We start from the raw sequence: 15,079 nt of genomic DNA on the forward strand, positions 1-15,079 counted from the left end.
GCTTTAGAATGACCCATACATAAGGTTTGTAGAGGCTTACCAAGATAGAACCCACTGTGTCTGATTGTGAAACAGTGTTATTGTTTTTTTTAAAAAAACATTATATAATTAGTACTTGCTTCTTTAAATGTTGCTGTCCATATTTACATGTAAATGTTGCCCTGGTTTCAGTACATCAGTGAAATGTTATGTCAGGCAGTTCAAATAAAAGAGCTTACTTGACTAAATTGTTAGGGAGACATAGTTGACATTAAATGCCTAAATGACATCTTATGTATTAGGTATTACGTTTTCACCATTTCTCTGTCTATCTAGGTGGGAGATAATCGCTGTCTGCTGCAGTCGCTGAAGGATTCCCCTTATTACCGCAGCTTCCAGGACAAGGTCAGGTCAAGGTCTTTAAATCTGTGAATAAACTTTAAGTGCTTAATTTTTTTTTATGTATGGAAAAAGTACTTTTCACATACCTTTCTCAACTTGTATTGGTACATGCAGTTTAAAAAAAAAATTTGGTTCATTTATATATTAACATTTAATCCCTGATGAAGAAACTGTGACAAAGGTTTGAGTATTTACTCCACGTATATCCAGGTCAGTCTGTGGGAAGTTCGTCTGTCTGACTTGGATGAGTATCTGCTCAGTCTGAATGCCATCCAGAGGCGCTGGGTTTATTTGGAGCCCATTTTTGGACGAGGAGCATTGCCCCGAGAGGAGGCTCGCTTCAAACGAGTTGATGAAGACTTCAGGTACAGTGTGTGCAGCTCTGTGTAATAACACAAATGAAGCGTTTGCCCATTTAGGCACAATGGTGGCTAACACTGATACTTCACAGCAAGAACGTTCCTGATTTGGACCTTTCCTTCTGGTGTTTGAATGTGCGCACTCACTATGAGTGCATGAGTTTTCTTTGGGTAGTCTAGCTTCCTCTGACAGTTGAAAGACTTCCATGTTTGCAATGTATAGAATAAAACACTATTTGACTGTGTGGTTAAATGTGGCTTGTAGTCTGAAGCACTTTGAGTGTTCAGTAAGATTAGAAAACCACTATATACTACATGTGATAATATACCATAATATACCAACTACATGTGGCTTCTCTTTTGCTGACAAATAGAAACTGGCATAACTGAACATTTTCTCGCTCTGTGTCTTAGGTCTATAATGTCAGACATCCAGAGAGACAACAGAGTTGTTTCTCTGAGTTCGAGGGCTGGCATCAGAAACTCCCTCGTCACCATACTGGACCAACTACAGCGCTGCCAAAAGTCACTCAATGAGTTCCTGGAGGTGAATACGCACGTGTGAAAAGACATTTGCTTTCTTTCACATGGGTTTCAAATATCACCACTACCTAAATGTGGTTTTGTGTCTGCATCACAGGAGAAACGGTCTGCCTTCCCACGTTTCTATTTCATTGGAGATGATGATCTGTTAGAAATTCTTGGGCAGGCAACCAACCCTAGTGTCATCCAGTCACACCTAAAAAAACTCTTTGCAGGTCAGAGACATGTGTGTTCTTACATTCTGTTGTTGCTGATGATCGTTTGCATTTATCTGCTGTCGCTCTGTCTTCTGCCCGTTTCCCCCTTTTGTTATATTTGTTCATATTGTTTGAATCATAGTGGTTGTATTGGATAGTGACAGTAGTCTGCATATATATTCCCTTTGCAGGCATCCACAGTGTTGTGTTTGATGAGCATTGCCAGCACATTGTCGCCATGTGTTCTTTGGAGGGAGAAATTGTGCCACTCAGAAATAGTGTACACATATCCAGCCTTGTGGAGGTAAAGCTATGAATGTATATAAATGGATAAATAGTATTATCATTGTTGGAGGTCTAAAGAGGTACTTGTAGTATGTTTATCCTTTTTAAAAATGTATTCAAAGCAACACAAATGTCTATTCATTTTAAACGTTTTATACGCTTTTTCTTTGAACCTTCCTTTGTGGTTCTGCATAAACAGTTTTCCTTCGTTTCTAGGTGTGGTTAAGTGAGCTGTCTGTGGAAATGAAGGAGACCCTAAAGCACTTGCTGTATGAATGTGTGTCGGCAGCAAAGAAAGGGGAAGTGGACCCCTCTCGTTATCCATCACAGGTGCACACACTCATTTATACTGCTTTTTTAAAAAAAAATCTTTACAGCTTGTGATGTAAAAGAAAATGTGTTTTTTCTCCCCAGCATTAAACAATGTTGCATTTTTTTGTGTAGATCCTGTGTCTGGCTGAGCAAATCCAATTTACTGAAGATGTGGAAAGAGCTATAAAAGAACAAAATTTGCATCAGTTGGAGTTGGAGCTTAACAGCAAATTAGAAGTCTATACCACAGTGGACACCAGCTCTGATAACACAGGTAGGGACCACATTTGTGTTTAAGCATCAAGGAAGATAAAGTATGTGTGCCCATTCAGACCGGTGAGTCTGAGTGTGTGCACTGAACTACATGAAATTCTGCACACATGATATGGATTTTATTTAACATATACGTTTAGCTTAGTGTGTGCATACAAGGATTAAAAAAACTTACAGTTAAAAGCAATTTATAACCAACATTAATGAATAAACATCAAATCTGTGATTATTACAACCAGCCAGTTTCTTTCTTCTTCTTATTTCCACTCCTCCCTTTAGGGATGGCCATAACAAGTCATCTTACTCTCACTCTATCCCTAGCATCTTCTTCTGTCACACAAACCCTCTGCAGGCCCTCCTTTACTTCATGCCTGAACCTTTTATGTGGACTTCCTCTTTTCTTTTTGCCTGGTAGCTGTCTTCAACGTCCTTTGCCCAATATATCCACTACCTCTCTTTTGCTCATGTCCAAAACAGTCTCAGCCTTGCATCTCTGACTTCATCTCCCATCCCAGCTGCCATAGGGCGAGAGGTTGGGTACACGCTGGACAGATTGCCAGTCTGTCACAGGGCTAACACAGAGAGACCGACAACCATTCACACTGACATTCACATCTGAAGCATATTAAAGCCAATCACCAATTAACCCAACCCTACTAACATGCCTGTCTTTGGAGTGCTTGAGGAAGCCGTAGTATCTGAACAGAGCCCACACAGACACGAGGAGAACAAGCAAACTCCACACAGAAAGGCCCTGGCCAGATCCAGGACCATCTTACTGTTAGGCTTTGAGGCAACAGTAATCACCATGTCACTGTGTTCACCAGTGTTTCTACAGTTTTTCTTCCTCTAATCCAAGTATTCAGCTAAATGTAGACGCTAGCTTTAACATTATATATAAAGTGATACAATATAACTGGGCTACTTGAGTGGAGTCCTATGACCCCTAGTGGCCATATTGGCAATTAGAATTGCCAATATTGACTGGTTACGATCTCTGACATAAGGGTAATACACAGAAAGACAGAAGAAGTTGTGATAAACAGGAACTACGCAATGTTTTTTCCCCAAGAGGTCTTAAAATATACACTTGATGTGTGATTTTTCTTTCTCTCTCTGTGGTTATTTCTACAGCTAATTTCACAACCCTTATTTTAGTTTTTGACCTTTCTGTGAGAGTCCAGATAAACAATTGCTACTTAATATGTGTACTTAATCTACATCAGATACTGATCCAAATCTCAGGCTTGGTTGAATCTGTTGAGATTATGAGATGAGTGGGAAATTAATTCCAAATGAGTGTATCACTCATAGTCTCCTAGGAAGCTGCAAAGGGGCAGTAGTACGCTTTAAATCTGTAGGCAACATAACTGACAGGCGAATTTAATGACCCGGGGATGAATATATGGCTGCATAAAGCATAACAGCCAACTTTTGCCTCAGAACTCAAATCTGCTTTACTTTTAGATTTAAACAAGTTACTCATTCATGAGATGAAAAGCGCCAGCAGTACCGACATTTCACAGGACATTGGCGTTCTGGGAAATGGTCAAATTCCAAATCTCTTCTGTCATTTTCTTCATGCTTAACTTCAGCGTGTGGGCTAAATTTGCTTTTAGACTTTTTCACACAGTTGTAGAATACCTTTTATTTTAGTACAGCACTGGATTATATTATATGGAGATATTATATTCTTACATGCACACCTTTTCCATTTATGCCTGTAGCAGTTATTTCCATGATAATACATTATTAAATTACTGGCTTCTGTGTAAAAAAACAAAATATATGGCAATGTTTCTTAGAGATTTCATTAGATAGGACTGACACGCCTAGGTGGTGATGTACTGTAATATTGCAAGTGCTGTTTCTTTTAGCTGTTAAAGAAAAAAAGGCTTTGGAGTAATTCACTTCTTGTGTCAGGATGGCGCCTGGGGAAGTTTTCATTTTGTTTTCTACTGAAAATGACAAGCTGTATCAAATTGGGGGCTTTTGATAGCTGAAAAGGGTATTATGACTAAACCAGTGTAAAGGCTGCAAAGGCTCATTTTGGACTGTTTTGAGTGGTCGTGTCGCTTATTAGTTTTAACTTAACTAACAATGTCTTACTTTTGCTCGTTTATGATTCATTTTGAGAGGAAATCATGGATGCAGGACACCGTTGTGAAAAGGGGTTAAAAAGGGTAAAATCCCTATGTGATGTGCTTTCTTTTAACACCAGTTTGTCTCAACTGGCTATAAAGTGCTGGGACTGATTAAAGCAGCAAAAGTAATGGCAAGAAAGACAATCTAATTACCCAGTCTGCCTAAAATGTCCATAAACTCCACAGGAAGTGAGGAGCCATTTGTTGGTGAGGCAAGACAGGATACATTTGGAATACATTTGCTGAAGTAATTTGTATGCATCTCTAGCTAGGCTGGCACTATTGATGCATACATGTCAACAAGACTATAAAAGATGCATAAAAGGTGGCTTGAAGTGGTCATTCTCAGCTTCAGAGATAAATGTAAAAAGGAGTGTAGCCATAATTGATTTTGGGGGGTTGCTAGGCAAAAAAAATACACATATAAACAGACCCAGAAGCACCAGTGCTCTCTCTGGGCCTTTGTTCGGACTGAGGGAAAGCAGAAAATATTCCTGTGGTCTGACAGGTCAAAATTTTAAACTCCTCCAGGCTAAACAGAAGGGCCATCACTCAACTTGTTGTAAGCACACAGTACAAAAGCCAGCATCCTTGATGGTATCAGTGCACATTAGTGCACAGGGCATGGGCAACTTGCCCATACTGAAAGGCCCTTTTAATACTGAATGATATGTATGTGGTTTCTTTGGCCTTTAAAAGAACATTTACTGCTTTCCAGCGATGTCTTTTGGGGAGAAGGCCTTGCTTATTTCTGTTATATAAGCTCAAATGCTATTTTTAATACAAATTACAATCCCCTGAAGTCAAGAACTGACACCTGTTTGGAATGATCACCACTTTACCAAAAGAAAGAGAGAGAAATCCCGTATCAAGCAAGAATGTAAAATCAGGGTTACAGCTGCTGGTCTAATCAGTTCCATAAAACTTGAACAGTGATGAACTGAAGAGGTAATGCAGCACAGTTTTTAATGTTTAAATGTGTTGCCTGAGTCATGCTGAAAAAAATCATATTGTTTATTTCAGAATTTCTCAGTTCTACACTGTGGTTTATTCAAATTCAATACACTATTGTAACAAATATTAACTATTTCCTGGCCTGGTTAAATCCAGCACCCTGCGTTTACAGATACAATGCTCTTTTATGTCAGAAATGTGATATTTGTGTACTTTTACAGGTTCTGACACCCTAAAATTTATGCATGTCTCCTTGTACAGAGTCTAGTGTCCTGCAATTGAAGCTGAAGGCCTTGATCCTGGATATTATCCACAACATCAGTGTGGTGAAGCAACTTAACCAGGCAGGAGTTACCACTACTGACGCCTGGGCCTGGAAGAAGCAGCTTCGGTTCTATATGGGGCCGGACCAATGCTGCCACATACATATGGTGGATGCACAATTCAGCTATACCTATGAATACCAGGTGTGATATAGTGCAAACGTGTTGTATATGCGTTCCTCTTTTCAATTACACAAATGGGACAAACCAAAACATTCAGTGATGTTTCCTGCACTCCAGTTAATCTTTACTTGACATTTTGTTTTGCTAATTAAGAATATTAAACCACAGGAAATTAAATCTGCTTTCTTAGCATTCATTTTACAGCACATTGACTTGCAATGGAGGAAAGCAGCAGACATTTTCAACAGCAAGCTGTGCCATTTGTTATTAGTCTATTTTTACAGATGATAAATGACTGACATCATGTCTAATTTTATAACCATAACAAAAATTATTATATTCACGTGTAACAACCAAAAAAAGGAAACCAAATATCTAAATCTAGCCAAAATATGCCAAGGGTTTAATATTCAGGTGAAGCCTTATAACATTTTGTTCATTCTGTAGCTACTTTCAGTATGACCCAGGTAAGCTAGTATTAGGAGCACATACATTTTCTTAATCCCAGTTTATATCAGTAATAATTACTCTATAGGCAGGAGTTTGGGGGCTGGATCAGCTTTATCACAAGCTATCGTTAAACAGTTTTTGCAGTGTGGCAGGCTGCAGTATCCTGCTTATGGGAGCTGTTGTGTAGGTGTTGATCAATGTATTTGAACCTATTTTTTTAACCTTTGGGGGGCACTGTTTATGCAGGGATAAGGAGCACGTGTAATACAGTGCCTTCTTGCATTTCCACTCTGCAGTCTTCTACATCCACATCCAGACTCCCGTTTACTTTTCTTTTCTTTGCCCGTCCATCATTCATTTGTCACATTTTTCCTTTTCCATTCATTTCCTTTATTTTTTGACGAGTTTGTTTCAGTCTCCATCGTGTCCCTTCACCCATATCTCCGATTCTGTCTGGCCACCATCACTTTCCTCTGCTGTCTTTATTCCTAATTTTAATCTTTAATCTTATCTCTTACTGCCTCCCAGGGGAATGTGGCTAAGCTGGTGCATACTCCACTGACTGATAAATGCTACCTGACTCTGACCCAGGCAATGAAGATGGGGCTCGGGGGGAACCCTTATGGGCCAGCCGGCACAGGCAAGACTGAGTCCGTCAAAGCCTTAGGAGGGCTGTTTGGACGTCAAGTGCTGGTGTTCAACTGTGACGAGGTGTATAGATCCTTCTGTGAAAAGCAAAAAATATATACAAAGCGAAAGCTACAACTAAAGACATGTGGATACAATATATCCATGAATCACATATGTGCAGTAGTAGACACATACATACACTAACCTTTTGATTAGTCCACACACATGCGCAAACAAAGTAGGATTGCAAATTGAGTACAAATGACAACGACTGTTTTTTTTGGTCTGTTTTTCAGGGTATCGATGTGAAGTCAATGGGACGGATCTTTGTGGGGTTGGTGAAGTGTGGAGCATGGGGCTGCTTTGACGAGTTTAACCGTTTAGAGGAAGCAGTACTGTCTGCAGTTTCCATGCAGATTCAGGCCATTCAAGACTCTCTCAAACACCATAAGAACACATGCGATCTGCTAGGGAAGGAGGTCAGAAAATAAACAAATGCAGACAAAAACAATAATGCTGAACACCAGGTCATTCTGATTTCTCAAGCCCACCTCAGTAATTTATGACACTTTCTCATGATATACAATTATTTTTTTCTATTTTTTTTAACTGTCTTTCAGTCAAATCAGTCCCACAGTAAATTATTTATGTTTTCATATATGGCGTAAAACCGGGATTTGTCATAATTCAAGAAGGAACTCCTTAAACTTTACTCATGCCAGTTTTAAAAAATCATAATATTGAGAACATGTTCTTACTTTGTTCATCCTCTAGGTGGAATTGGACCCTAATTCTGGAGTCTTTATCACATTAAACCCGGCAGGAAAAGGCTATGGAGGCAGACAGAAACTTCCAGACAACCTAAAGCAACTGTTCAGGCCTGTGGCCATGAGCAGGCCAGACAATGAGCTCATTGCTGAAGTCATCCTCTACTCCGAGGGCTTCAAAAATGGAGAAATACTGGGATGCAAACTGGTAGCAATCTTCAACCTGGCAAGGTAGAATTGTCATGTCAAATGTCATTTTTGGTTTGGATTAGGGTCAAATTGACATGCAATGTGCGTCACCTGATATCTGTGTTGTGTGTGATTTTTGTGTTTCACGTGTTATTAAATGGACTTTACGTTTTAGCATTAATAGTATGCTGTTGCTTGATTTTTGTGGATAAATTACCCTTTCTGCCTCCCACCACTGACTGTTACAGACAATGCTACCGCCAACTGCGAGTGTGTGATGTGTAAAAATGTGCCTTTATTTCTTTCTCCAGAGAGTTGTTGACTCCTCAGCAACACTATGACTGGGGTTTGCGAGCTCTAAAGACAGTGCTGAAGGCCTGCGGCGATCTCCTGCAGCAACACAGAAGGAATCGCAACAAAGAAAAGAGTAAGACCCCCTCTGGGTGTTTTTCCTTTTTTTTAATATAGATTATTTTTGTGAGGCATTTTTATTTTTTTCTTCTCCAATATTGTGTCAAGAAAGTTTTGAGGGGGTGCCAGTATAGCTCACTGGGTTGAGCAGGCAACTCATATGCCACAAGATTATTCCAGAGACCAAGGTTTGATTTCGTACCGGCCAAATGCTACATCCCTTCCCCCTGCTCTCCCCAACCTTTCTTGTCCACCTTCAGCCTGTCACATCATTACAACGGCTAAAAAGGCCAAAAATATATTTTAAAAGAAAGTTAGGAGGAAATGGGTTAATCTTTGAGTCAAAATCAAACTCTTTGCCAAGTACAAAGGGTCAAAACTTTAACAATGCAAAGTACTAGGATTTTTATAAAATATAATGTGTTTTATTTGGGTTTATAAGTACACAACATTAATGGTAGACTTTCATTATAGCCAAGCAGCACCTGATGATTTGATTAATGATTTAATTCTGTCTGAAGCAGAGGTTGTGCTAATTTGTGAAATCATTTGGTGGGGTGAGAATGAAATCTATACTTAAGAGGGAGCTGCACATAATCTGAGAAATTGCCTTAAGCCATTTGAGTCAACACTGATTGAGACTACAAGTCTGAAAGTTGTGGGCTGCATATTTGTTTAGTCAATTTACACATTCTTTATTCTAGTCCTACAGATGAGTTACAGTGATGTACTGTACTTAACAAAAATAGGCATAATTAGAAAGAACATCCCTCTGGGTAGAGTTTTGAAAGTCTACTGTTGTATTCAAGACATTTCTCATCTAGAGGCTGAATTTAAACAAACAGACACACTTTTTTAGGGGTTCTTGGCTGTTGCTGTTTCTCCAGCTAAATAACTTTTTGCTATGGGCTTCTCTCACTCCCCTTGTGGGCAGCTGCTGCACAGATGCTTAAGTTACCTCGATGCCTCATACTGGCACCACTGGTCTGTTGTTGGCATAGGGAAACATTATGATGTGTGGTTTTCACGCTCCTGACATGATTTCCAATGAGAAATCAAAGTCAACATTTCATCCACTGGTGTGTCACTCAGCTGGATCCAAGGGATTAGCAGTGACTTGGGGGTAATTGTGATTGGGTAAAGTTGGGCCATTTAATTAACATAAAAAGCAGCTATGTGTAAAACTTCTGCTCCTTGATGGAGAACACATATAGTATGGGATATCATATCCCCTCATGGTATATGTCAAGAACAGAGTGCAGGTCCTCAGATTATTATTATTATTTTTTTTAATATCGGTTGTTCACCCTAACCCTGGGGTACACCCAGAACATATAGGAGAAATTATATTTTCCGTATGGGAATACTTTGGGGTATGGAGTAACTGAGGGATCCCAAAGTGTCGAGTCTCACTGAGTGAGAGGATGTCTGGTTCGCCTGCTGCCACTGTAACATGACTTAATATAAGCAAAATAGGATGGATGGATAGATGTTAAAAAATATATAGTTCAATCCATTGTGTTTATTGGAGACCGGACTCTTGTCCTGGTGAAGGATCATTCAACACATCATAAATAAATATATCTCAAAGGCAAAGTAAGCGTAACTGTGCTGTCATGTAACATCCAAACCACTCTTTTAATATAATCTGATTGTTTTAATCGACTAAAGTTAAAGGAGCCCAAAAGGCTATTGACACTTTTAATAATAATAACACCCTTTGTCAGACTGACATATTTGGCTCATTGGGGTTATTGGAAAAAGAAGTTTTAGCCTCTTCAGACTTTTTAACTTCTTCATCCACCTCAGAAGTAGATGAAGCTGTAACAGAAATCTCGACGCAGTCTCTGATAATAAAAAAAAAAAAAGTGGCAACTTTTCTAAGTCTAGTTGAAAATCTACTTTTTGGAAGTGCTGAAACTGCTATACTGATAGCAACCTTTGGACCTGAGGGATAGAAAGTTTTCGAGTTGACGTAAAGCATCGGAAGATAAGGTTACAGTTAAAAATTTGACTGGTCTGGAGATGCTTATCCTTTGCTCAACAGAGATACAATAAAAGTGTTTGGCTTAAATGTGCCTCTTTGTGTGGATATCTATTGAATGCAGCCGGATAAACACCACGAGTATACTTAAACAGAAGCCTTTATTGTCCAGCTCTTTTTCTGTGCACATGCTGCGCTTGCCCTCTAAATATTCTAGTACGGACATGCCATGAATTGACATTTAGCTCAAGCACTTTCCTTAAAAACTTTTCTTCCCTCGGGTTTTTCACTTGTCTGTACTTTTGTCCTTCTGCATTTTCTCATCCCCAAAACACTTTGCCAGAGCGTTGTTGTTTACCTCTTCAATATTTCTTCCTCAATTCCTGCTCCCTCCTCTAACCTCTTGTTAGCGCTCTCTTTCTCTGATACCTGGCTGTCGATGTTGCTCTCGTCCCGCTCGTTCGCAATCGGTGCCCTCTTTTTCTCACCCCAAAGGTCCCCTTCATGCCTCTTGTTTTCAATAACCTCCCCCACTTCTACCTTGGTTTTACTCACCCTTTCCCTGATTCTATCATTCTTTCCTTTAAACCTTTCTCTTCCTCCACCACCCACCTTTCATCTTTCCAACACACAAACACACACACGCACACACAGATTCACAGACACATCGTGTGAACCTCTTGTCTGTCGATGAGTCCCCGAGGTTTTTCCTTGTGTTTGTCTCTGTATGTAGTCTGGCCAAGTGCACTTCTCTGCAGAAAGACAAGAGATCAAAAGTATTGACAGTGTCTTAAATCGTGACAGGTTTTGGTAATTAGCACATTTTTCACTGGGGACATTTGCAAGAGCAAACCAATACTAAACTTTCCTCACCTTGTTTTTATATAATTTCCTATTTTCTTTTTCTTTTCATTCAGCATATTGCCTTTTTCATAGGTTATAGCTGTTTTATAGTGTTAACCATACTCTTATTCAAGTATTTTTTATGCTTATCCCTGTTTTGGATTGAAATTAAATTTATATTAATTTCTTTTCTTTCTCTAACTCATTTTCTCTCTCTGTCCTACTACTTGCAGTTGAAGAGAGTAGTCTGGTAGTGCAGGCCTTAAGACTGAACACAATGTCCAAGCTGACCTTTGCCGATAGCTCTCGGTTTGATGCTCTGGTGAGAGATGTCTTCTCTGGGGTTGATTTCACTGACGTGGAGGACCAGATACTAACACATGCACTGGAACAAGTTTATAAGGAGGCACAGCTTGAACTTATACCCAGCCAGGTGTGTATATGAAGAATTCTAATAAACACTATGTGAACTGACGTTGTTTGTTAGAAAGATGGTATAAGAAAATCAGAGATAGTTAAATGGAGTAATTGTTGTCATTTATAGCTAAAGAAGGCATTGGAGCTAAATGAACAGCTAAGACAACGTATGGGCGTAGTTGTTGTCGGGCCAAGCGGAGCAGGCAAGTCCACACTGTGGAGGATGCTCAGGGCGGCTCTCGGCAAGACAGGAAAAGTGGTGAGTAGAGGGAGAACCTCCCCTCTTGAATTTAATGCTGTAACTGGAAAAAGTGATGTAATATAAGTCCTCTAAAATTGCATTATCACTGTCTGAGTTCCAGTGTTATTTAGCATATAAAAGAATCTAAAAAGCGACATTTTCAAAATTAAAGAAATTCTGCCTTGAGTTCCTTGCCAATTCACTTTTTTTTGTTTGGTAGGTGAAGCAGTACACAATGAATCCTAAGGCCATGCCCAGACAACAGTTGTTGGGACATATAGACATGGACACCAGAGAGTGGTCTGATGGCGTCCTCACCCACAGTGCCAGGAACGTGGTCAAAGAATCTCAGGGTAATAAGAGAGGGACACTGCTGGTTTGTGATTAACCAGATGTTTGACATTATTGCCCACTGAAACTGGAAAAGCGTTTGGCCATCACCAGAATCATCCAATTTCAAAGTGCTTTAATTCTGCAATGTTAAGCACTTGTGAACAAGTTTTGTATGTAAAACTTTTGAAATCAGATGATTCTTTCAGACACACCCAGTGTCGTGATTAATATCCTGTATGCATGTGTTGTAAACATACACATGTATATTTGTGTTTTCTAGAGGTGAACTCTTGGATCGTGTGTGATGGCGACATTGATCCTGAGTGGATTGAGAGTCTGAATTCTGTCCTTGATGATAATCGACTGTTAACCATGCCCAGTGGCGAACGCATCCAGTTTGGACCTAATGTTAACTTCCTGTTTGAGACTCATGACCTCAGCTGTGCCTCACCAGCTACCATATCCCGCATGGGCATGATCTTTCTCAGGTCAGTCAGCCTATGCAGAAAGAGTTTTAAGCATTTATTTCTACCAAATTCCACCTTTTCATTATTGTCTCACTGGCATTTTACTTCCTTATATCTAAAGTGATGAGGACATTGATGTGGGTGCCTTGGTGAAGTCGTGGTTAAAGGGTCAGCCAGAAGAGTGTCACAATAATCTTGAAAACTGGCTGGGCGATTACTTCCAAAGATCTCTGGACTGGGTCCTCAAGCAGGTCAGTGTCCCACTGCTACACAGTGCATGAAAAGCAGTCACATCTTTTCATTGTTCTAAATGTTAAACACATCTTTTGTTTGGAACCTGACACAGTGGTGTCATCAGTGCGTATGCACTGAGCAACTTAGAACCTTGATCAGTTAACTTCATTTATACTTACCAGTATTTATTATGATATATTTAATTGGTAACATTATGAAAGTGCAATCAAGTAACTGAAATGACTTGTGACCTTTCAGCTCAATGAACAGATCCATTTATTATTTCCTTCTAATTTACATAATCCTTACAGACTGGATTTTTCTTTTGCTCAACCGGTTTATTTGAAAATCTTAAAAAGATCTTTGATCCTTACATCTGTATGCTGTTCTTTCTCTCTCCTCATCAGAATGACTTTGTGGTGGAAACTAGTTTAGTGGGCACAGTGTTCAATTGCCTGTCTCACCTCAATGCTGTGAAGGAGAGGGGCCAGTTCATCGTTGGTCTACTGAGAGGTATGGGAGGAAACCTCAACCTCAAAACACGACAGGAGTTTGCCAAAGAGGTGAGGACCTCATTTTGTTCTCGTTTGGTATCAATAGAGGTTGAGTTCAAGAACAGTTTTATGTTTGGATTTAAATTGTATTCTTGTCTTAATTGTAACTGCTGCAAATTATAAGGATGGATAACCAGCTAATGTTTGTCTTTATGTCTTTTCACTCCTGTAGTTGCTGAGCTGGGCCAGGGAAAGCCCACCAGACCCCAGAAAACCATTGGATACTTACTATAACACTGACAGTGGTCATCTAGCAAGTTACATGTTCCAGCGTCCCGAGGGTCTCACGCTGGAGCAGTTCTCTCATACACACATGCTACCTGTGATTGAGACTCCAGGCATGCAGAGAGGTCTGCAGGGTTTCTCTCCTTGGCTCACCACACAGCACAGGCAGCCCTTCATGGTCGTAGGGCCAGAGGGTTGTGGAAAGGGGTAATTACTTCTGGATCCATATACAAAAACACATTAAAAACCATTTAGCCCTTCACAAAGCCATGATTGCTGAACAACTGTTACATTACCTTCCATTATCCTGACTTAAGATCAAATGGCATTCTGTGGAAGCAATTCACAAAGGGTATTTTTTTTTATTCTATCCTCATGTTAGCCTTTAGTACAAAAATCACTGGTGAGGTCAGAGTGTGCAGTGTGGTTTGTGAGACAGAGGCACTCAAATATGAATACTCAGAATGACACAATCACATAATCAACAGTGAAATCAAAGCTGCTTTTATTCAAGACTTGACCTTTCTTGTAAAGGCACTGAAAGCTCAGAATAAAGATCAAATCTTTGGGTGTGTGTATGTGTGCGCGCTGTTTGTGCTTGGGATTGTGTACGTGTACACATCAAGTTCTGAACTTCCCCACAAGTAATTGTGCCCTTCCCCTGGGTATAAAAGAGCAAGGGTCCCTTAGTTTGCCTTTTACACTCCACTTTTGTATCTTTCAGTCTTTTCTCATCCTCATGCCCTACCTCACTTTGTCTGAAACATTACGGTGCCAGTAAGGCACAAGATTTGTCAACTTAGTCTTCTGATAAAAGTACAGATTTTCTGATAATGACTGTGCATGCCCATGAACACGTCATATTTACTTTCTTTAATTTGCCTTAGAGTCAAAGGTAAACAATCTTCTTGACGTCCCAAAAGTTTCTTTTTTGTTTAATGTGGCAATAACACAGATTTCATCCTCTCATCCTTTCTTGTTGTCCTTAGATCAGCTTAAAAATGGGTGAAGCTGAACTGTTTAAAACATTTAAGCATATGGATGAACTGTTGCCATCCTCTGCGCTCATGTCTCACCTCACGTACTTTGAGTTCTTGTGTGTTTCCTGACCTTATTCTGTTCGTCCTGTTCAGCATGCTCCTGCGCTACGCCTTCTCTCGGCTGCGTTCCACCCAAGTTGCTGTGGTTCACTGCAGCGCCCAGACATCATCACGCCACGTCCTACAGAAACTGAGCCAGACGTGCCTGTTGCTCAGCTCTAACACTGGTCGAGTTTTCAGACCCAAGGACTGCGAGAACTTGGTCCTTTATTTAAAAGACATCAACCTACCCAAACCGGACAAGTGGGGGACCAGCAACCTCACTGCCTTCCTCCAGCAGGTAAAAAAGACAGATAAATTAAAAAGTCAGTCAATGGCTGGATGTGTTGGAAACAGTTTT

The 15,079-nt window shown here is 40.0% G+C and overlaps 1 protein-coding gene across 3 annotated transcripts in view; it reads left to right on the forward strand.

The window, feature by feature from the left end:
- The window catches only part of dync2h1 (dynein cytoplasmic 2 heavy chain 1), a 123,340-nt gene that overhangs the window by 21,380 nt on the left and 86,881 nt on the right, over nt 1-15,079 (forward strand). For all 3 annotated transcript variants that reach the window (XM_087850941.1, XM_087850940.1, XM_087850942.1), the window contains exons 29-48: nt 316-384; nt 592-746; nt 1,155-1,287; nt 1,381-1,498; nt 1,672-1,784; nt 1,982-2,095; nt 2,210-2,351; nt 5,710-5,915; nt 6,873-7,055; nt 7,271-7,453; nt 7,749-7,972; nt 8,242-8,357; nt 11,402-11,601; nt 11,713-11,844; nt 12,047-12,179; nt 12,440-12,647; nt 12,748-12,877; nt 13,268-13,423; nt 13,587-13,846; nt 14,773-15,019. In XM_087850941.1, the coding sequence (XP_087707067.1) occupies nt 316-384; nt 592-746; nt 1,155-1,287; nt 1,381-1,498; nt 1,672-1,784; nt 1,982-2,095; nt 2,210-2,351; nt 5,710-5,915; nt 6,873-7,055; nt 7,271-7,453; nt 7,749-7,972; nt 8,242-8,357; nt 11,402-11,601; nt 11,713-11,844; nt 12,047-12,179; nt 12,440-12,647; nt 12,748-12,877; nt 13,268-13,423; nt 13,587-13,846; nt 14,773-15,019 (3,222 nt within the window). The remainder of the gene's footprint in view (nt 1-315; nt 385-591; nt 747-1,154; nt 1,288-1,380; nt 1,499-1,671; nt 1,785-1,981; nt 2,096-2,209; nt 2,352-5,709; nt 5,916-6,872; nt 7,056-7,270; nt 7,454-7,748; nt 7,973-8,241; nt 8,358-11,401; nt 11,602-11,712; nt 11,845-12,046; nt 12,180-12,439; nt 12,648-12,747; nt 12,878-13,267; nt 13,424-13,586; nt 13,847-14,772; nt 15,020-15,079) is intronic.

This window comes from Neolamprologus brichardi, chromosome 14 (assembly GCF_056152115.1).
Source record: "Neolamprologus brichardi isolate AB-2024 chromosome 14, ASM5615211v1, whole genome shotgun sequence".
Taxonomy (NCBI): domain Eukaryota; kingdom Metazoa; phylum Chordata; class Actinopteri; order Cichliformes; family Cichlidae; genus Neolamprologus; species Neolamprologus brichardi.